The following is a 23,172-nucleotide window of genomic DNA, read 5'->3' as shown; positions in this document are numbered from 1 at the left end:
CAAGAATCTGTTGGCTCTTCACCAGCACCCCCTCCTTTAACTGTGAGAAGACTTGCTAGCTGACCAGCTCACTCAGTGCACAGGCACACAGTGCAGGTCAGGCTGAAGTTAGGAATTCGGACATTTTTCCAGGCTGGGCCAGCCCATCCTGTTGGGCAGGGATCATTCATTGAAAGAACTTGGGAGAATCAGTGGGGAGAGGCCAAAATGTTTTTGGTGCACGTCCATGGAAAATTTCCCAAACACTTCACTTGCACATGGAACCTATTTATTTTCAAGTCAACAGTGGGGTTTCTCTACCTTCTTATATATAGAGAGAACTTAACCCCTCTTCTCGTCTCTCCTAGAAGGAGATGGCCTCAGGTCCTGAGTTTGTTAAGGAATCCCTGTGGAGGAAGACCCAGTCTGGATCAGCCCTTCTCCATGCTTGGTACCCAGTTGGGATATGCCCTTGGTGGGGTGTCCTCCCTTGCCTGGATGAACGATTCAGGCCCCAAGCTGATAGGGGAGAGTTAAAATCATTGGCTCTTTGCCAAACGAAGAGGACAAGGCAGATTTCCCAAGTTGGGGAGGCATTTCTAAGGTCAGGGAGACTGTCGGGGCCCAGGTCCCACCAGTTTGCCCTGGATTGGTACTAGCGCCCCCTGCCCCTCCACATCTCCAGTACAAAGAGGGAAAGCTTTTGTGCAGAATAACTAGTATCTGTTGCTGGCTTGCCAGAGGATTCTGCCAGCTACCCCCCTGTCCCTTTTGGGTTCCTACCTGGTCTCAAGTAAAAGGAAGCAGCCCTTGAGGGCAGGGGGAGTGATAACGTTTCAGGAGGCTGATGTGGCTGCCTTGGTGGGCTGCCCCTGGGGAGGTAGCTCTGGTAGCCACTCCCCAGGCTAGAGTCTGACGTGCTAAATAGTAGTGGAGGTCTCAGCAGCCTTGAGATGAGGAGGAAGGGGACATAGTCACCAAGACAGAGATACCTGGGTTGTGGGAGCACATGGTCCCAGGGGCACAGAGCTGCCAGAGACAGACTGGGCAGCTGGAGACGGCGAGCCACAGAGTCCTAAGCAAGTTCGTCTCTGTGCCCTGTGACAGTTTGACACCATCTGACACCAAGCCATGCTGGCGCCAGGACACTTTCGAAGCTTGCACTCTACGTCAGCACACGGCTTCCTCTCTGTTCCTGGCTCAGTCTTAAAGTCCAGCAGTCGGGGGTCCTGTCAGCTGCCACAGGCAGGGTGTGGGTGGGAGCGGTGGAGTGAGCAGGAGGCTTGCTTGTTGCTGGCTGGGGCCCTGAGGGACAGCAGAAGGATGAAGAGGTGTCTCTCCCTGCCATTGAGATTGGCTTGCTCTCGAGATGCCGGGAGGGGAATGAGAGAGGAGGAGGAGGACGGAGAGGTACTGGAGTCCTGGTGGAGGTGTTCTCCTCTACCCGCCACTCGCCATGATCCCAGGCTCATCCTTCATGGGAGTCCCAGGTGCCAGGTGCTCTGCAGGCAGCACGGGAACCGGCTGGGCCCTCACAGGGCGGTCAGGTTCTCTGTGTGAAACATGCTGCCAAACATCTCCTGCAGGGCCACAGGGAGGAAGTGGGAGGGGGAGAGACAGCATGAGACCTGTTGGGTTCAGAGCGGTGGCAATCGCCGGGTGACCCTATGAACCCCTGGCCAGAAAGAGGCATTTTGAGGGAGTGTGTGTGAGTGTGTGCATGTGTGTATGTGAACCGGGGAGAGGCAGGGTCAGCCTAAGAGGTGACCTGGTACAGAGGTGACAAGAGAAGATGCTTGAAATCTCATTTTGAATCACCTCTGGTGTGCTGTGTGACTCTCACAGGTCCTGCCCTCCTTTTTCTTTCCACTTTCTTCATTAGGTAAAATGAGGGTTGAGATCAGACAAGTTCTGAAGTCCTTTCTTGCTCTGATAAGCTATCTTGGTCCTACCCAGGCTTTTGGAATGTGCTGGAGATTCCATGGAGACCCAGAAATCCATCCGCTAAATCTTTGTGGCCCCGGCTCTCTTTCCTAATGCCTCCCGCATGCCCTCAGCACTCCCAGAGACATGTTTAGAGGACCATGGAACTCATACCCAAAAAGAATGGGAAGAAGCACAAAGTGAGACGTTACTTCTAATAGACCCAGAGCCAAATTTCTCTAAACCTAGTGATCTGGTTTCTTTTAATTCAGGGCATTGGGGTGGGGCTACTTTTCATGTCAGGATCATAGGGCTCTATGTGAAGTAAGACTTCACACCTGCATAGCTCTTAGCTCTTAAAGCCCATCCACGTGCAGTAATATTTGTATCCCTCATGCATCCCTAGAATTCATCTGATCCTACCAGAATGTAAGTTTTCTAAGGGCAGGGGTCTTTGTTTTGTTCACTGCTGTGTGCCCACCCTGGGCTAGTGTCAGGCAAGTAGTAGGCACTCCATATATACCAGTTGAATTAACAAGAGAACAAAAGCATCCCCTGCTAATCTTGTTAGGTAGATGGGACAAGGTATTCCCCATATTTCCCTTATTTTACAATGATAAACACTGGGGCCTGTGGTGTTATGTGGTTTGCCGAAGATCAAGTAGCCTGTACGATGGAGAGTTAACAATAGATATTAGTTATCCAGGACTTGGTCCAGTGACTCTCCCTTCCCCCATGATGCATTTCAGGGAGTGAGAAGAATTAAGATCTGCTATTAAAAGAAAGATGAGGGCCTCCCTGGTGGCGCAGTGGTTGGGAGTCCGCCTGCCGATGCAGGGGATACGGGTTCGTGCCCCGATCTGGGAGGATCCCATATGCCGCGGAGCGGCTGGGCCCGTGAGCCATGGCCGCTGGGCCTGCGCGTCCGGAGCCTGTGCTCCGCGACGGGAGAGGCCACAACAGTGAGAGGCCCGCATACCGCAAAAAGAAAAGAAAAAAAAAAAAAAAAAAAAGAAAGATGAGAAAGAAACATTGTTGCCTTCAAGGTGACTGCTCTGGCTTGGAGATGCGAGAGGCCAGCCAACGCTTTGGGTTTGAGAAGGTCTCCTTCCTTTTCCTCCTGACCCCCAGCCTTCAGCTTACCTGCTCTAAGTCCCAGCAGCTGGGACTGTCCTCCTCCGAATCACACAAAGAGAGCTCGGGGTCCACTGGAGCCTGGATGGGGGAAACAAGTGCAAAGTGAGCTGCAGTGACTGAATGACGGTCTGGCGCAAATGGCAGGCTCCGGGGTGGGGGGTGGGGCACCATGTGTTCTGATGCATAACTTGCCCTCTTGACCTTTCCCTCACCTCCCTCATTTGCCTCTCAAAATACAGCACAGCTGCGGTTTTCCTCCTCACAGCAGACAGGTGTACATCAGGGTGGGCTTCCTTGGTGGGCATTTCAGAGGCAGGGAAGGTTTACCTAGCTTACGAGGATGACTGGCTAGCTGCCTGACCTGCGAATCCATTTCCCTTCTCTGGGAATCTGATTCCTCATCTGTAAAAGTAGGATAATCAGACTCACTTAGCTGGCTCTCTACCTCACCATGCTGTTGAAAAGGGTGTGTGTGTGTATAATTTATAGATATGAATATATTCTGTAATCGTTAAATATACAATACATATAATATACATTTTAAAGAATATGTAAACTGTAAATAGTGGACATTATTTGTGCAATAACGGATGATGAGGATTCTTCTGGAATCTCCCTCTCTTTGCTCTCGTGGCAAGGTGCATGAGGCTAGAAAGGCCGCTGCTCTCACAGTTTCCCTCTGTGTGGTAGGCAGGCGCCAGGCCCCGTGTTTCCCTGGGCAGGCTTTCAGCGCTTAGAACAGATGGCTTCACCTTCATCAGTCTCTTAAAGCAAAGAGCTCTAGGGCCAGAAAAGCCTTTCTTATGACCCACAGAGGGCAGAAGAGGTTTGTTTCATGGACTGGCGCACAGAGTCTTGGGAGGCCAAGGGCAGAAGCTGAGCTGGCAGGGGAGCCTGGGAGGTGGCGTCGGCTGGGGATGCCTGGGCAGGGACCCCAATGGGATGGGCTTTTTCTGCCTCCCAGCTTTCTGGAGTGTTATTTGTAGACAGTGTTATTTGTAGCTCATTTGCATACCACTTACTGAGCTAGTAAATTAAATGTCAAGAAGCTGAGACAAAACTCTGATCCACACTCTTCATCCATCACCAGCCTGAAATCTCCAAGCTCTGCTAAATTAAAACAGGCAGGCTTACTCCCCTCCCTTTCCCAAAGCCTCTTGTAGAAAGAGTGAAGGAATAGCAGGGGTGAGCAATGCCAGAATACCAGGCATAACCTGCTATGCTTTGGGTGTTTGTGTGATCTGGAAATTGACATTAATAAGGATTTTGTAATATACAAAGCTCTTTCAAGTGACATAAAAGATACAATTATCAGTTAATCTTAAAACCAAAACAAAAGAAAAATCCCGTGGTAGATAATGTTACCTTAGAGTACCCATTCCACAGATAAGAAAACTGAGATTCAGAAAAGTTAATTGACAGAATTGGTGTTGGAACCCAAACCGTCCTGCTACTTCAGTGACCCAGGGCCTAGGATTCCTCAGGTGCAGGGACCTTACCCCTTGGAGGTTGTGTCCTGGGGCCACTTCCCTGGCCTTTGCCTGGGCAAACAGGACTGCATCGTGTATGCTGGGAAAGACGTGGTTGCGCTCTAGACACCCATCTTCGAAGACGCCACCATGGTTAATGTCATTGTACACCTGGGCTGGAAGGAGGGAAAGATCACCTTCAAAAGGTTAACACCGCCGTGGACAGGAGCTGGGGTTGGGGGAAAATGGTGAGAGGGCCTGAGGGAGATGGAGAGAGAGGCCTGAGGGTTGTGCTCTTGCTATGTCCTAGGGCCTTCTCATTGGCTTTGCAGTATCATTTTTGGACAGCAGAGGGCAACATGAGCTTGAGGATGCTGAGCCTTCACCCCAGGGCAGAAGGAAGCAGTTTGATTCAGGGAGTTGGTACTTCGTGGTGATTCGAGTGGGAAAGGCTAAAACGTTTGCCCATTCTGTCCCTTGAAGGTCCGTCCTTCCTATTGTTTACCCAGACCTTTCCTACAATGTCCAGTGTGTGGAAGAGCCCTTATTCCTACCCAATCCTGGACATGATTTCCTGAGGAGTGTCTAGTGAGGGTCGGCGGGAGCCTCTGATTCTAACTCTGGAGCACACACAGAGCAGGTCACTGCCAGTGCAGACTCTCTTCCTGAACGGAGCCTGCACAGAGCCTGGGCTGTGCTCAGGCCAGCGCTGAAGCTGGCTAGGCCTGCTGGAAGTTGCTGACCCTCCGCGGGAAACGGGGTGTGCAAGTATGTGCCCCTTCCCTTTCTCCTGTGTGTCTGTGCGCTCTTGCTGTGTGTCCGTGTCCTTGTACCCTGCACACATGCCGATGAGGTGAAAGTCCACTGCGATGTGGACATGGTTTGGGGCTGTGTATGTGGACCCTGGAGACTGTGTGCATATAAAGCTGTGTATCTGTGTCTTCCCTGGATAGTTATGGTATATCTATGCTTTGTGCTTATTCATAGACTTTTGGACTTGGAGAAAATTCCCAAATTTATCTAGTCAGCCTCATTTTATGTAGGTGGCAATCGATCCCTAGACAGATGAAGTGACTCGGCCAAAGATACATGGCAAATTAGTGGTGGGCAAATTAGAATCCTACTTGTCATTTCTTAACTCCACGATCCTCCCACTCTCTAACTGAGACCCCTAGGATCTCATCTAACCCAGCTGCAGTCTCTTCTAACTTGTGCCCAAAACGCTTATGAACAGCCAGTAGTTTAGGGGAATATTTGGCTGTTCTCATTTCTACCCCACTCACTATTCAGCTTCCCACCCACCTATTCCCACCTCAGCCCCTTGCCAGCCTTCCAGTCGCCTAAACGTCCTCCGTCTCTTACCATGAATGTTCACCAAGAAGACCTTCACACCGATCCTCCCATAGGTGGAGCTCAGCTAGAGGAGTCAGGAGGGTGTTGGGTAGGGAGACAAAAGGAAAGGAATGTTCTGAGTGGGCCTGAAAACTGATTCACAAAAGGCACATCAGAGGGGAAGCCAAACAAATAAGCAGCCCCGAGAGCCCTGGCAGCCAAAGATAAAAACAGCAGCAAAGCACACCACTTCTCCCTGGAGTGCTGGCTGACTGCTCCTCTGGAAAGCGGGGTGGACATGGGGCTTTGCCAATGAGGCAGCCACTTAAAGTCCCCATGACCCCTTCTTATGGGGCCAGATCTTTTCTTTCAGTAGCTTAGAGTCCTGGACTCCACCTCTTTCCTGACTTTGTGGCTTCAGGCAGAAACCGCAGGGGAGGACCGAGGCCCAGAGAGGCTACTGCTTTGCCCAGCTTCATGCCAGGTCCAGGCTAGGGAAGCAGGTTGAGCCCAGGGCTGGGAATGGAGCCTTCTGTGCACCTGGCTGATGATGCCATCAGCCTATGTGCTCTCTGTACCCCTCGGTTTCTCTGGGCTTCTTCTCTCTGGGCCAGCCTCTGAGGTTTACTGACTCCTTGTCATCGGAAGTGGCTGCTGAAAATTTATCAGATGGATACATTTATTCAAGGTATCCTGTGAGCTGTGTGTTTGGTCTAAGGATGTGGGGCACTGATATTATATCTTCTTTCCTCTGTTGGCCAGAACCGGCTGACGCTAGAGTGTCTGGGTGAGTGTGGGAAGGAACGGCAGACCACGAACCAGGGCCAAGCTGAACTCTACTCAGAGGACCCTGGGGTGGGTTCCTGGCAGCCTGAGAGGGAACTTGGGGTGGACTCTGTTACAGAGGGGTGCTAGGACAGGGTGGACCAGCGGGGCCTGGCTTTTGTATCCCTCCCCAGGCAGGCATTGCCTTGTGCTATCTGGGCCTGCTTTGTAGAGAGCATTCTGTGCTGGTAGCATCTGGGGAAAAGGGATCTTAGGAGCTGTTAGGTTCCTTGGTGAGTTATCTCGCTCAGTTGGTTCAAATGAGGGCTCCAAGGAAAGGGAGTGTAGGAGGGCAGGAGTGACGGTTAGGGGTGGGGTGTGGGCTGGCACTCCACCCGAGGGCCTCACCTTGGCCAGGGCTTTGATGCCCATCAAGTCCACAAAGCTGACCCCACTCATGTCGAAGATGAGGGTGTGGAAGGTGACAAAGGGTGGGACGCTGGCCAGGATGTCACTGGGCTCAGCAGAGGCCGGGGGCTCACAGCTGGCAGCTGTGGAGCTGTCAGGGCTGAAGGTGATGTAGGACACGCTGGCACCATTAGCAGGCGTCTGATTGTTGTTGGGGTCAGTTGGGGAGCCGTTCTCAAAGTCCTGCTGAAGCTCCTGCAGGGAGACAGTCTAGAGGGCGGGAGTAGGAGGGCAGAGTCAGGGATCATCACACTCAGTCGGACTTTGCTGTGGCTGAAGCTGGGGCAAGGAGTGTGCAGGTGGAGGTAACTGAACCTGGCGGTGGTGAATATAAGCCCCCAAAAGCCCATAGGACCGGCGTCTCCCAAAGCCCCTTCCTTAGGCGGGGCCTGCACGTTTGGTCTCCCACAACCCTTCCAAGAGAGGCACTGAAGCCTCAGCCCACTCTGCTCTGAGAGAAAGGACCTTTGGAAACAATTGAGCTCCTTTTTTTTTTTTTTTTTTGCGGTACACAGGCCTCTCACTGTTGTGGCCTCTCCCGTTGCGGAGCACAGGCTCTGGACGCGCAGGCTCAGCAGCCATGGCTCACGGGCCCAGCCGCTCCACGACATGTGGGCTCCTCCCGGACTGGGGCACGAACCCACGTCCCCTGCATCGGCAGGCGGACTCCCAACCACTGCGCCACCAGGGAAGCCCTGAGCTCCTTTTTTGCATTTATCCATGTCTGCCTTCTCCTCAGAACTCCCACACCTACATCCACCTTGCTAGATCTAGGTTGGCTGGGTACCCCAGGAAATTCCCTGCTGCTCCCCGTATGGGGTTGCTCATAAGTCCATGGGCATATCCTATCTTAGCCAGAAAATGAGGACGGGCTGTGGGAGTCCAGTGGTTACCCTAAGAGCTGACAGCTCCTCATCTAAGGAGAAGATATCCACCAGGCAATACCCACCAGGCAGTGGCCACAGAGACTTGATGTCTTTGACTTCAAGGGTACTGGGAGGTGGGGTACCAGGTAACAAGATCAGAGAGGGCAGGGGAGAGGGCATGGGCTGTTTCTAGCCTCAGTTCACCTTGTTTTTCATAAATAGGGACTTCCTCTGTTGCTTGGACACCGTTCTCCCCTTCTCCTGCTTCTTGAGGTATTTTTGCTTGGCCAGCAATACTTTCTGGGGGTCCACACCTGTCTGTAGGGAGAGAGCAGAGAGCAGTCTTAACCTCCACCCTCTTTGGAAGTGGCCTGCTGTCGGCTCCCAGCTCCTTTGCTTGCATCTTCCAGGCATGCTCTGTCCAGCCCCTCTGGTCACCAGAGGACTGAGCCTTACCTTGGCAGTGACCTTTTGCCTGAAGATTTCCGAGTTGGCAAAGTAGAGAGGGGAGCAGTAAGTGATGATCTTTATCCCTTGGATTTCCTGGACCTGTGACAGGAAGACTCAGCTCAGTTAGCAGCAATATCTTTATTGGCTTTTTTTTTTTTAACCCTTTTATTTGGGGTGGGGGTAGGGCAAAAGGGGGAGGTCACAAGCTTGGATTACCCACCCTATTATAGGTCTTGGGATTCACATAAATGTCAGTGTCCATGACTTGGGCCAAAGTATAGCCATTTCGACTGGATGAAGAAGGAAAAGAAAAACATAAGAGAATGCTATTAGCGGATGGGCCTGGAGGGACACTGGGGCTGGGGGCTGGGCAGAGGCAGGCCAGGAGAGGGTCCCTTCCTCACCCTGGGGTTTTTGTGTTTGTCTTTCTGCACTGCAGACATATGCCTGATAGCCTGTGTCTGGGCTATAATTAGAGGGTTGACAGGTAGCTCCTTGACATAGCTCCCAGGCTGGGGCTCAGGGGGGAGAAAGGGTGGGGAGTAAACAAGGTGACATGCTTAAGTGGCCCTAAAGTCACCACTTCCTGGTTCTGAGTTCTCAAGAAGAGAAGACAGGGTTTCCCGGATATTCAGCATCCTTCCTGCGCTGACCTGGACCCCCTGGTCTGTTTCGCTTAATTTTTTTTTTAATAAGTAAATAAATAAATTAATTAATTAATTTATGGCTGCATGGGGTCTTTGTTGCTGCGGGCAGGCTTTCTTTTTATTGGCGGCCAGCGGGGGCTACTCTTCATTGCGGTGCTCAGGCCTCTCATTAAGGTGGCTTCTCTTGTTGTGGAGCATGGGCTCTAGGTCCGCGGGCTTCAGTAGTTGTGGCTCGAGAGCTCTAGAGCGCAGCTGTGGGATCTTCCCATACCAGGGCTCGAACCCGTGTCCCCTGCATTGGCAGGTGGATTCTTAACCACTGCGCCACCAGAGAAGCCCACTTAGTGTTTTTATAGCAAGAACGTAGCTGTTCTCTGACTTGCTGCTCCCTTGGGGTGGGGTTCCATTTGGTCTGGGGTCTAGTAGCGCCCTTGAAAGGACACTGAGTCTCACCCACTTGCTTGACTCCTACTTCCTCTGGTCCCCCAGCCCTCCAAGACTGTGATGGCTTCCCCTGGGTTTTCAGGATAGGGGAAGTCAGGCAGCCCAGCCTGTGCCGAAAGTCCTGGCTGGGCCAGGCTCTCCTTGGGCCTGGCAGCCTCTACAGTGCCAGGCCCAGAAGGTGACAGTATGCAGTGGGCTGGGCCAGGCCTCACATGGGAGCCCTTGGCAGACCGGCCCAGGGGCCCCACTGCTGTGCCTTGGGAGGAGGGGCTGTTACTTACAATTGGGTCTGGAAGATCACAACCAGGATGGAGAAAGCGACACCCACTGCCACACCATACGGCAGACTCAGGAAGAAGGCAGAGAGGAAGCTCACCACCCAGACGCACTGTGAAGAGAGAGGCGTCAAAGCAGCCCTGGGGAGAAAACTGCCCCTTTGGGGAAGTCTTCCTGGATCAGCCAAGTTCATTCTCTGCTAGCACACAACCTCAGACCCACCCTTCCCTTTTCATGGCATTTTTGCACTGTCTTACGTAACTGAGCTTCGGTTACACTTGCCCATTTCCCTTAGATTGAGTGTGGCTCCCTGATCTTGTCTGGTTGTTAAAAGACAACCCCAGCATACACAGGGAGTCAGGATGGCTCAGTGAGAAGAGTATGAGTCTTGGGTCAGATACGCCTGCTTTCCAAATTTCATTCTCCTACTTACTAGCTGTGTGATCCTTAGTTGCCTAATTCACACAGGGGGAATAATAATACCAGCTTCACGAAAGGATTAAAGAGTTAAGGAAGATAAGGTCCTGGCCTAGTGACGGACGCCCAGTGAGTGCTCAGTAAACCTGAGTTCCATTCCTCCATCTGATAGTAAGCTGTGTGCCGGACACTGTGCTCAGCTACATTTCCTGATCTGATCGCCTGGGGCCTGGTTGTGTGCGTTGGGGGACAGGATTGGATGCGGTTTTGACAGTTGCCTCCTGTGGTGTTTTAGAGTTCCCCATGTTCCTCTGAAGGAAATAAATCTGCCCATACTCTTGTAGAGAATTGTCAAGATCAGATGGGAACCCAAAGCACTATGTAAATATCACGAACTATTGTCATAGTGGGGGGGTTTGTTGGGATGCGATAAAAGCAGATCTCTCGGGGTGGGAACTGGGACATCATTTTTCTCCCTATCCTCATCCCTCACTCCCTGGGGGACCCCAGATGGACCACTCTCTTCTCTGACTTTAAGGATTTCCTTCTCATACTGTTCAAGTGTACCTTCTTCCCTAGAGACAGTCCAGTCCAGAGGTCTGGAGTCTAAGATTTGGGGTTCCAGTCCTGACTCTACCACTTACTACTTCTGTGGCCTTTGATGTGTTACTAAACCTCTCTGAGGCTTGGTTTCTTCATCTTGAAAGGAGGTTAGTAAATCCTTTCTCACAGCTTATGGTGGGGCTTAAGTGGGAATGAGGTAGTGTCATCAATATATGGTAACCTAATTTCAACTGCCCGGTGGAAGATGCGTTGGGAATGTGACTAATCAAAACAATAATTCATGTTTGCTGATTGTTTTATGGTTACATGGTGCTTTCCCATTATGATCTCATTTAATCCTCAGAGCCAGTGTGTGACGCAGCCATGACCATCACCCTCATTACAGATGAAGAAACAGAACTCCAGAGAAGTCTGGTAACCTGCTCAAGATCCCGGTCCACTGGCTTTATGTTCTAGGTTTTTTTTGTTTTTTAAAATGATTTCATTTAGCTTTCTTTGGAACTATAAATCATAAAAATAATAATAGCTAAATTTTATTGAACACAAGATACAATTCGACAATGTGCTCCTTACTTGTATTATCTCATTTCATAAGCATCCTGAGGTGGGGGGTAGAGAGTATAAGATACCCATTTCACAGATGAGAAAGCCAAGACTCAGAGAGGTTAAGGGACTCGCCATTGGTCATAAAGCCAGTGAACAGCTGAGTTAGGATTTGAACATAAGATGTCTCACTCCAAAACCTGAGCTCTTAGCACTCGGTTATGCTAATCAGCGAGCAGCCGACCAGAGGGATCACTGACAGAAGAAATGACAGGGCTCTGGGGTTGGAGGAGGTGGCAAGGGCATAATGAGTACCCAGAAGCCGCCCAATACCTACACAGTCCAGCTTGTTCTTCCTCCACAGGTAGTAGGGGTCGGCGAGTTGCTTGAGGGAGTTCTTAAGGTTGACAGCAATCAGGGCTCCTAGCACAGCCTGGGGAAGCAGAACATTGTTCCTTGTCACCTGGGGTGTCCCCTTTTTCCTGCCCTTCCTGCAAACACCTGACCCTGAAAAACTGGTAGGACAGAGTTGCAGTTCTAGAATATGTCTGCTGGCAGAGACCCCAAATCTTTGCATTCAATCTTAGGGTTGGAGTGCAGGTGCTAGAGTCATAGGGCCCCTGGCCCCACCTTTGCCCGTCCTCTTTTCCCTCATCCCCACACGGCCCGTGCCTATAGCCCTCCTAGCCAGGCGCCCACACTGACTTGTAAACACTGACTTGGGTGTGGGCTCTGAGGTCAGAAGTCTGGAGTTTGTGACCAGCTCTGCACTTGTGAGCCTTGTCACCACAGGAAGATCACCTAGACCCTCTCAGCCTCAGTTTCCCTCACCTGTACAATGGGGAGAGTAAAACCTGCATTACTGCTTCACAGGTTGTGACTAGGACAAAGCGTGACAATGATAGCACTTTGTAATCTGTGAAGTGCCACACAGCTCTTAGGGCCTGCTCTTACTGGAGCCTCTCGCTGGCCTCTGCTCTCGCGCTGGGCTCTTACCTTGGGGAGAGGGTAGAGATAGGACCCCAGGACCAGCATCGTGACCATCACCACCAGGGAGACGCACAGGCTTGAAATCTATTCAGAGAAAGAGTTTGGAAACAGGGCATAGGTGTGAAATTCTCGCTCTTGTTTTGTTTCCAGTAGATGCCTTTGGTGGACTGGAGGCTAAGGAGGGGAGAGGAAGGTTGGAGAAGCAGGTGGCCTGGCTTCTCCGGGGCAATTGTTCTGCTACTCCCCCATCCCTCCCACACTCCCCTGGTCCAGCGCTCACCTGGGATTTTCCTCCAGCTCCATCCACAGCCAAAGTGACAGACAGAGCGCAGCAAATGACATGGATTTTAAAGAAGGAGCCGAAGAAGTTGCTGCAGCCCAGGGCGATCATCTCCTGTGGGCACAGGATTGGAAGCTGGGGCTGGGGTGCAGGGTACAGACCAAACACAGTTGTCCTTGCAAGCTGGATCTTGAACTTGAGAGTGACCCTACTGCTATAAAGCCACATACTCCCCATCAAGTAGAAGTCAGACTCTTGGTGTTAGAGTCCCCCCCTCCCCACTAGCAGGCAGCCTTCCTCACCTAAGCCCAGAGCCCCAAAACATCTCTTGCCAGGCCTCTGTGGGCCCTGGCCCATCCCGCTCAGCCCTGCTGGGGGTGGCTGGACCTACCTGGTTAGAATCCACGTCATAGCCGTGCTTGCTGGCCAGGGTCCGGCCCACAGCCAAGTTGATGACATAGCCCACGATGGCCAGGGAGAAGGCTGTGCCAATCATGTCCTTCCACTGTGAAACCACAGGCAACACGGGAGTGGGGAACCTGCCAAGGAGCCAGAAAGGAGGCAGGGCCCAAGGGTGTGAGGAGAGGGAGGGCACCACGATCTTCATCAACCCACAGGGCCCGGCTGGGCCCCACTCTGTGCCAGGGCCTTTACTGAATTATCCCTTCCAGTTTGAATCCTCAGTACTACGCTGCAGGGCCGCTACCGTCACTCCCCTTGACAAAGCAAAAATCCGAGGCTTAGAGAACATAACTTGCCTGAGGTCACAGAGCTAGTAAGCGGTAGGGCCTTCCTTGTTCACATCCAGATTCTGGACTCTTTACGTGCACTCGTCCGCATATCCGCAGCCCCCAGTGCTGTGGGCCTTTTCTCCATTGCCTGCTCCAACCCTGCAGCATAAGCACCTCCCCCCACCCCCAGGGCCCAGTGTGGTGCCTGGCACAGAGTAGACGCTCAGTGAATTTTGTTAGTCCTAACGGCTTCCTTTCCACGTGGATAAAAGAGCCAATGTATTAGAGCAAGGCAAAGAACCAGAGAAGGGCTGATCAGAGCGGCTTTGCTTTAACAGCATCCATCAATTGGGACTTTCGCGGGGAGCGTTTCATGACTCACCATCAGGAAACAGCCAGCATTGTGTGGCTCTTCTCCATAATAAGTAATAGTAATAATTCATAGCTGGGCAGTGTCACAGAGTTTATAATGTACTTTCATAGAGTTCATTTCATCTCTGACTCTGAACCTGGGGGCGGTGCAGTGCGGGTGGGGTCAGGCTTCCCAGCCACCTGGACTCACCCTCGTTGGATCTCTCCCACGATCTGCATGTGATACTTTTTGGGCATCTTGCAGCCCCCAGAGATAGCTGTTGCCACCACTACCTGCAAACCCCAAAGTGGAGAATTGGGATTGGCTCTAAGTTGGGGCCAGGGCAGGGGTCCCTCTCAAGGCTTCCCTTTTCTTTGGGGACCCCAGATCCCACTCCCCTGACTCCTTGAGCGGGGGGCAACCTGAGGATCAGGGAGAGTGGGAGCCAGGGGGAAGGAGTGGACTCACCCCTGACTTCTGTCCTACTGGCTCACAGTGGGCAAGTGGGCGGGGGGCTGGATGGGTAGAGGGGCTCCCCTGGCTCTGACTGGAGCTGGATTGCTTTTTTCCACAGCCTCTCTTGCCTGGGCCCCAGCCCTCCACCCCTGGGCAAGGTCCTTACCACGATCATTTCTGTAGGGATGGGGAAGCGGATCTTGTGCATGAAGCGGGTGTTGAGCTCCTTCACCAGCACCAGGAACACGCTGCTGATGAGGGCGAAGACGAGCGAGGCGATGTTGGTGTGGGGGAGGTTTTTGCAAATGTCAATGAAGGTCTGTGGGAGAGAGCATCGTGCTCATGGGCTCCCACCCCTTCCTCCCATACCACTCCCACCCAGCATCTGAGCCAGTGAAGGGATGTCATCAGCTCTCAGCAAAGCAGAATCCAGATCCTGCTCAGGATTCCACTTTCCACCACCCTCTCCCAAAGGGCATGTCTGGAGCTCATACTGGGATGGGAATGCAGATTCCCTTCCTCTTTCTCTAGAAAGAGTTCAAGCTAAAGGAGGAGGGATGGAGATTGGATATAAGGAAGGACTTCCCAGACAGGGAGGGGTTGAGGCACTGGAACGGGGAACTGATGGAGAGTGTACCTCTGCTTTTCTGCAGGGTTTAACCACAGAGAACCTCAGCAAGCCCTCAAGGTCACGTGTTTGACACTCCCTCCCAAAGCGGAAACTTCTTGGAATCCTCTCTGAACTTCTTAAGACAGTGAACTTGGCTCATGTGTCTGCTCAAGCCCCTCTCTATTCACAGGGGTGTGTTCCTAGACTCACAAAGACGATGGACCCTGGGCCTGTGTAGGAGGGGATGGTCAGTCCGAAGATGTACTTGAGCACGGAGATCAGGATCTGCAGGCCAGCGGCCGTCATGAAGCCCCGGATGAAGGACTCAGAGAGGTAGATGGCCACAAAACCGAACTGCACGAAGCCCAGGCCCATCTGAGAGGAGAGAGGTGGTGCGGGGGAGACCAAGATGGGTCAGCAGCTCCCATAGCTGCCTGGCTCAAACCCAGGGCTGGAGTTCCGTGCAGCCCTGGGATAGCAGCAGCTCTAGGGAAATGAGTCCATCATGACCTTGTCTCGCCCGCTCCTGCCAGCAGACCTTTAGTCTCTCAGGGCACAGGCCTCTGACACTTCACCTCTTTGGCTCCAGTTTCCTCCTCTGTGAAATGAACCTGGTACTCACCAGTGTTCCTCTCTCAGTAATTGACACCCCTGCCCACCCAGCTGGCCAACCAAAAACTCGGGAGCCATCATCCCTCACCCCCCATCTCCAATCTGTCACCAAGCCCTGTTCATTTTGTTCCTGGCAAAATGTTCCGCAAGTCTACCCCCTCATCTCCTTGGCTGCCACCCTGGTCTAGGCCCTTATCACTCTTGCCTGGACCTCTGCATAGTCTCCCAACAGGTCCCCTGCCTTGATTCTCATCTACCTCCCGTCCGTCATCTTCACCATCGTCTGAGTGGTCCAAACCGACTGCCAATCAGACCCAAAGCCACTGCTTAGGGGACGGACTTCAGACTTCATTGTCTGGCTCCTGCCTACCTTTCTAGCCTCTTCTCTGGTCCGTTCCCCAAAGGCCCCCTCCCTCTGGCCATACCAAACTCCTTGTCTTGCCATTCCCTGGTCCGTTCACACTCTCTTAGGCTTCAGTGCCTTGGAGGTGCTGTTTCCCCTGCCTGGACTGTCCCTTCCATGCCTTGTTCATTTGGTTACTGGTCAACTTCTACTCATCCTTTTAGACTGAGCTCAGATGTCACCTCCTCTCTTTGAGGAGAGGCCTTCCCTGACTTTCTCTTTGGGGTTCCTGAAGCTATTTGTACATAACTCCATTATGTTGCTGACCTCACTGCCTATATACATTTATCTGTTGATATGGCTACTTCCTCTGCTGGGCTGTGAGCTCCCTGAGAACTGGGCCTCTTTCTTACTTATCTTTTATCCCCAGAGCCTAGCCCAGTTCCTGGCACAGTGAAACAGCCAAAAAACATTAACTGAATGAATCAATGAATGAAACCTCTAAGGTTGCTTCCTGCTCTTACATTCTGTGCTGCTGCGTTTGCCTTCATAAAACCTAGCAGAGTCCTTTGCATGTGGTGGAAATTTATGTCATGCAGGTGATGCTGTGGCTTGGAGCAGAAGAAGCTCCAAGGAGGGGGATAAGTGATGTTAGAGAAGCTGGAAGACTGTGCTGGCAGAGAGCTGGGCATTGGAAAGGGTAGTGGAGAGAGGCCAGAAGTCCTTTAGACAGTCATTAGCTCAGGACAGTTTTATTAGGTGTAGATGCTGGTCTTACGCACCTGCTGGAGACAGGTGAGGAGAGATGCTCTGAATTTTCAAGGTCATTTGTAGCCTCGAAGTGGGGAAGAGGGAGGACGTAGAGCCCTAAGTCAGCTTTAATGTCAAAACTGGGACTCTGAGGCAGGGGCAGGGTGGGCTGGTGCCTTCCTGAGGTGGGGCCCCGGCAGAGATGGAGGCCGCCCCCCTCACCTGGATGACGGCAGTCAGGCAGGCTAGCGTTGCCGACACGTGCAGCCTCTCGGCCTCCATGGCCACTGTGTCCACATGGCTCTCATTGGTGGCATTGTTGAAGACCCGGAATTTCGACTCTGGGGCCAGCTGCAGACAGATGTTACCCACCAGGATGCTGATAACGGCAAATGTACCTGTGGTGCCCCACCCAGCCAGCAAAAGTCAGAGGTTTGGACCACACCCATGGAAACCAGAAAGGGGCCCAGGAGTGCTTCCCGACCCCCATGGGGTGGAGCCCCAGGCCTCCAAGTCTCCTCTCCAGCATAACGGTAACCATACACATCTAACCATGATCTACAACTCTTCAATGTGCTTTCACCCCAACTGTTAATATTATGACACATGAGGAGATGGGCTTGGAAATATAAGCAGAGCCTGCGCCAGAAACAGGCCTTGTGATCAGGCCCTTTTTCTCCATCTCACTTAGCACCGGAGAACTCCATATGTCCCTGAAGTGGTCTGCTGGGGCCAGTCCGGGAGTTAGATGGTAATTTCCCACATCTGTTCAGCACTTTATGGCATATCTTGTTCCACCAAGCCTTCCCCACATTCCAGGGAGGGAGACCCAACAGGTCATGCTAACTGTGCTCACGGGAGCTAAGTGGCTTCTCCAAGGTCACAGAAGACCTGGGACTGACACGCACAGTGATGGTCCCTCCAGGACCAAGCAGCACCAGCTAGAGGAGAATGCAGATGGGAAATCACCCCAACCCCCTTTGCCACCCACCACCCATCCTCGTGGTCCAGGTCGGCTGCCTGCTGAGAGGAGAGAGGCCTTACCTGGCACCATCTGGTGGATACCCCCCAGGAAGAAGTAGGTCAGGAGGGGGAAGAAGGAGGAGTAGAGGCCGTTGACTGCAGGAAGGTTGGCCAGAAGAGCAAATGCCATGCCTGCAGAAGACCGAGACAGTGAACGCCCAGGGGCATGGTTGGGTTATGGAGGTCACAGAGGGTGGAGTGGGGAGAGAAATAGGCTTGGCTGAGGGGATCCCCTCACCTTGTGGGACCTGGATGGATCCACCGCTGATGCCGCCAAGAAGGTCAGGGATGATGTAATCTTTGATCTTGTACTTGGGGAGCCAAGAGAGCACGGGGAGCAGCCCGAACACTGCGGTTTTGATTTTGGCCGAGGAACATCTGGAGGGGAAGAGGGCAGTTTTCCGGTCAAGCACTGCACAGCTTGGACACTCTGAGTCGGGAATAGATTATAATATCCTGTTCTTGGTCATTCATCCATTCGTTCACTCATTCATGCAAAATTCAGTGAGCACCCACACCATGTGTCAGGACTTTCTCTTGAGAGCCATCACCATGCCCTGGGCACTAGCTGGAAGGCTTCTGATTGCTGACTGCTCACCTGGGAAGTCTATAAGACTTGGCTTAAAGGCATGGATTTTGCGGTGGCTGAGCCTGCCGAGGTGTCAAGTCCAGCCTCCACCTCAGATGGCCTTTCTCTGGTCTGACTGAACACAGGCCCGGGCACCCTCTTCTGGGCTCCTGCAGCATTGTGTGTACCTTGTGTTGTAATTTCTTGCTTTTCATCTATCTCTCCCACTACACAGTAAACCCAACATGGAGAGAAGTCTGGCTCTCTGGTTCAGCTTTGTATACTTCGTGCATTACACTGGGGTGCTTAGTAAATATCTGTTGAAGAAATGAATGAATGAATAAGTGAAAGAATGGGCCTGAATTGAAACTCGGTCTGAGTGGGGGCTGCTGCCATATTTCTTGGAACTTCCCCGCAAAGGAAGGCTCCACTGTCCCTGCAGGGTGCACCTCTGCTGACCTACCATCCTTTATGTGTGATGACTTGAGTGCTGGAGTTCTTTCCCCTGTTAATTCATCAGAAGAGGGAAGAATGGGGAAACTGTTGGTTAACGCAGGGTGGGGAGAGTTGATCCCTGCCCTGTTTGCTGAACACCTTGAGGTCCTTTCATTAGAAACTCAGGAGTGGTAAAAACAAGGGCCTTCAATCTCAAGGGTGACAGCTGGTGGATTGATGACTAGAAGTGGGTGGGAGGCATTTGCTTTTCTTCTCCCAGCTAAGGGAACTCAAATACTCAGGGCCCATCGGGTGACTCACTGGCCTTCACTGATTAGGCCTTCTTTCCTGCCCAGCACCAATTCCTGCTCTTTGCTGTTGCTAAACAATAGTTTCCCTGACACTGGGTCCCCTGGATGTCACCCAAAACTGAAATCAACACAGGCAATGCTTTGTACACTGTAAAGTCTGGGTAGATTTTCTGTCCCAACCAGCGCTTCATGGAACAGCATCACCATCACCATCTGACTCCCCGGCCTCCTCTGCGATGGGTAGTGCCTCTCCCATCCCTGGGATGGTGGATGGGGAGCTGGACTGGTAGTAGATAGCTTAAAGTATCTCTAAAGGCTTGTCCTAAGAGAAAATCAGGCCTGCAGGAACTCTCTCATGTTTGTCTGTGGCAGGGAAAACTGGACTCGTGAATGGAGAGCTGGCTGGGGAAGAAAAACAACCCGCTAGAGGGCTTGTACATGCCCAGCCTTACTTGCAAGCCTGCCATATATTGAGCAAAGCAATCTGAAGCCTGAGAGAAGAACTGGGAACAGAGGCCAAACACCCATACAGAGGTTCCAGAAGCCAGGCGGGAAGTGGACAGAGAGAGATTAGTTTTCTAGACATTCATTCATTCATTCATTCAACAAATATTTACTGGAGCACCTTCTGTGTGCCAGGCACTGTTCAAGGCTCTCCTGACAGCCACATGGGAATTGTTAGCTCCCTGCATCGCCTTATGGTATCCATCATCCTAATCTTTTAGGACAACAGCAGATACCCTCATCCCTCCAATACAGTAACAACCCAAACTTAAACTCTTTGGGCACAAAGACTGGCAGAGCCCACCTGCCTGAGGGACACAGCTGTGACTATGGTGCCTGGATGCTGACACCCAAGGTCTTGACTGTAACCGGGCAGAGATGGAGCCTCCCAGGAGAGGTAGGGTTGGACTGGGGCTTTTAGTGAAGACTCAACTGGGTGATTCCCCCAGTCTGAACCAGTTCCACCTGCATCTCTACTTCAGCCATTGCCAGTGACCTCAATTCAGGTAACTGAATCAGCTGTTTCCCCTGGGGAGTGAGGAAGAGCAAACCAGACCCCGGTGAAGCCTGAGGGAGGTCTGCCAGACGTCTGGGAAGGGGGAAGATAAAGCTCGTAGCCTCAGGCTCCTGGAGTGTGGGTATAGATCCCCTTGTGGAGCCCCCTCCTCATAGGCATGGTTTCACTACCCGCCAGCACAGTTCCAGGGATCTGAGAGAGGAAAGAGCCCAGGGGCTGGTGAGATCACATCCTGGTAGGTACCCTTTAGGAGAGCCCAGGAATTTAGGGGCTGTCTTTGGGCATTGTCTGGACCAGGAGAAGGAAGGAGCATCCAGGAGGGAAAGAGGACAAAGTGCACAGGGGTGGGGGAGGCTTCAGATTTTTCTTGATAAGGATAGGACAGGAGAAGGGACAGGAGCAGTGAAGGCTCTGCAGCTCCCCACCCGCATAGGGTAGCATGCCCTTCTCCAGCTCCCTTAAGATCCCAGGAGAGACTTGAGTGGACTGAGAATATGGTGAGACCTCATGCAGAGTGTCGGGGATGGTTTACAACCCTTCTGAGCCTGTGGATGGTCCTTGCTTCCACTCCCCATCCTCCTTGGGGGTCTCAGGAGAGATGAGGTGTAGGATTTCAAATTCAGGGTTCAGAATCTCACCTCCTCGAGGCTTCCCCATGTCCTGTCTTAGGGACACTGGTACTGGAGTCACGCCCTGGTTCAGGAAGATTTTGGTGGAGAGTAGAAGAGAGAGGAGTCTGGGCTCTGGGCCACATTACCTGAAGGCATTGCGAAGTTTTTCTCCCAGTGGGTACGTCCGATCCTTCTTCTCAAACTCATCATCGAAGAGGGTGAGGGAGTAGGTAGCTCTGTCTACCACGTAGCGGGGCCTGGGCTGGCTCATGTCTGGGGCATTTACAAGCTTTGGGAGAAGCAGAGTAGGGAAGAACGAGGGGCATCCCTTCCCAGCGCGGACCTGGGCATTCTCTCTCTAATCCTAGCTTTTATTCTGTCTTCCCCGCCCCCAGCCAGCAAGGTGCCTCCCTTCCCTCTTTCAAGTCTTTCCACCAGGCTCACTTCTTTTGGTGGCCTTCCTTCCCAGACACGGATGATGCATACACTCACCCTGGCTGTTTTGCTTGGCGCCCAGCAAGTGGCTGGCACTCCACACCTGTTACGTCACCGTCACCCCCGCTGAACACCAGGCAAAAAGGAGGTGGGAGGGCAAGGGCAGGAGTCACAGCTGGGATTCAGCAGGTTGATCCTCTCCCCCCTCCCCCTTACCACCCTCCCCACATCGTCCCCTGGTGTCCTCACAAGCCCCTCTGCCTCCCTAGACCTCAGTTTCCCTGGCAGAAAGTCTCATACCACTCAGCCGGTCAGCTTGGAAGAAAGAGAGAAAACAGCCTGCCTGGGGGCGGGAGATGACTGAGGTGACCTCAAGAAGACCCTTCTTAAAGGAACCGCCTAGGACTTCACCAACAGATTTCCCCAGGGGGACAATGGTGTGTCTGGGGAAATCAAGATGGTCTGAGGCAGCTAGCTCTCCCACGGCTTCCTGTGTCTAACCTTTCCTCCACCCTTGTGTACCGGTGCCTCTCCTCCTAGCTTTTTGCGCAATCCTGCTGACGTTCCAGGAGCTGAGCAGGGCAGGACTAAGTGCCAGGGCCCCTGAGGCCCAGAGGAGCTCCCTGCAGGGATCTTTCCCTCCTCCATCCTCAAACTGCTGGTCCGCTCTCCTGTCCCCTGCCCCCCAGAGCTGGGAGAAGCTCACCTGGAGGACCTCAGAGGAAGAAGGAGGGTGAGAAAAGAGATGGGACAGGCTTAGAGGGAGATTACGTCTGCGAGGTGGGGAGTGTGGGATGGCCGTGGCCAGTCTGGCAAAAGATTCAAGATGGAGTTAAGAGTGAGAAACCACACGGGGGTCTCAGGATGCTCCCCCACTGGCTTCCTAGGGGAGGACCTGGGTGAATGAGAGGTTATCAGAGGGGAGCAGGCTGGTTGATGCCTTTTGTAGAAGAGGATACCGGGGAAGAGGTGGAAAATGCATTAACTGAGGGCCCAGAAATCTGGGTTCTAGTGCTGGCTTTACTGGTGAGGTGGAAGGGGCAACGCTGCCTTTCTGAACCTCAGATTCCTCATCAGTAGAACTGGGGTGCCATGTCCACCTCACAAGGTTTTTTGAGGATCAGATGAATAAATGGACAAGAAAGGCTTGTGTAAAATGTAAAGAGTGATGCAAACGTGAGTTGCTCTTGTGGATAAGACTGTGCCCGGGTGGATGACGGTCAGGCTGGTGCATTCCACTCGGGGGGTCGCAGGACCCTGAGGCCCACCAGGACCTGTAAGCTTGGGCTGGGTGTGTGGCAAAACCCCACGGATGCTACCCAACTGGCAGGGAAGTGGGGGAATGAGGCTGCCCACAGTGTCTGTGCCCAGGCCCTTGCCTGGGCATTTAATAGGCACTCAACAAATGCTTGCTGAGTGAATCAATAAATGCTGTTTCAGAGGAGACATGGGCAGAAAAGAATTAGAGCAATGGCACGTGAGACACTTCAATGGGAGAGGTGAGAGACTGAGCGGCCTAAGGTAAACAGCACAAGCTTTGGAGCCAGAGAGATCTGGGTTCAAAGATTCGGTTTCTTCATCTGTAAATGGGGATAATAACAGTCCCAGGTGTTTGCCGTGAGGATTCAATGAGATCATGTCTGTGAAGTGGCTGGTCTTCCAAGGGCACCCAGTAAATCGGAACGGCGATGATTACTATGATTAAGATAGGAGGGTGCTTCCTTCCTCTTGGGAGAGACTATTCAGAGGCTTCCAGCCCTTTAAGGCAGGATGGCCTCGCACCTCCTTCCCCTCCCCACCCTCTCATCGGATCAGGAAGGGTCTGACTTTCTAGGTGCTTTGCCTGGTGGGCCCTGTGGGAGCAATGAGTGGGGATCGTGACCCTTTGGAGGAATCCAGAGCTCCAGCCCGGCTTCAGAGGAAGACTCATCATTTGGGGAGTCAATGCCTGGCCACCAAACAGACCGCTTGTAAAGGAGTAGCCAGAATTGTCAAGGGGGCTGAAGTAGAAGAGGGAAGAGGAGGCAATGGGAGATCTTGTTTCCTTGCTAAGCAGCAGGCGGTGATACCCGAAGCCCCTTCCCAGGCTACTTTCAAAGGCTCCGAGTTCTAGTGGTGTGTTTGTGGGGAGAGGGGTACTAAACCTCCTCACCCGGCTCACACCCCCATTCCCCCATTTCCTCAGTGGCACCTTTCCCCACCCCGCACACTTCTCCCTGCCTTTTCCCTCCCGCCAGCCTCCACATTCAGTAGTTCATCAAATCCCATTGCTATTTCCTTCCGGTGTCTCTCTCAGGTCTTATCTCACACTGGACTACTGCATTAGCCTTCTGACCAATTCCCCAGCCCACACCCCCTGCTCAG

At 52.6% G+C, this 23,172-nt stretch overlaps 1 protein-coding gene across 1 annotated transcript; it reads right to left on the bottom strand.

Moving 5' to 3' along the window:
- Positions 1-1,511: 1,511 nt before the first annotated feature.
- On the bottom strand, positions 1,512-20,644 carry SLC26A9 (solute carrier family 26 member 9). Its single transcript, XM_060088432.1, has 20 exons — positions 20,520-20,644; positions 17,666-17,805; positions 17,449-17,559; positions 16,627-16,802; positions 14,910-15,074; positions 14,256-14,408; positions 13,844-13,926; positions 12,942-13,089; positions 12,551-12,664; positions 12,277-12,354; positions 11,618-11,713; positions 9,762-9,868; positions 8,610-8,679; positions 8,396-8,488; positions 8,144-8,257; positions 7,014-7,283; positions 5,871-5,925; positions 4,539-4,684; positions 3,046-3,117; positions 1,512-1,559 (listed from the first exon to the last, which is right to left on the bottom strand). Exons 1-20 carry the CDS (start codon positions 20,642-20,644, stop codon positions 1,512-1,514), a joined length of 2,364 nt encoding a protein of 787 aa, XP_059944415.1.
- Between the last annotated feature and the right edge of the window lie 2,528 nt (positions 20,645-23,172).

The sequence above is a fragment of the Mesoplodon densirostris genome, chromosome 2 (assembly GCF_025265405.1).
Source record: "Mesoplodon densirostris isolate mMesDen1 chromosome 2, mMesDen1 primary haplotype, whole genome shotgun sequence".
NCBI classification, from domain to species: Eukaryota; Metazoa; Chordata; class Mammalia; order Artiodactyla; family Ziphiidae; genus Mesoplodon; species Mesoplodon densirostris.
This window is presented reverse-complemented; position numbering and strand designations above follow the sequence as displayed.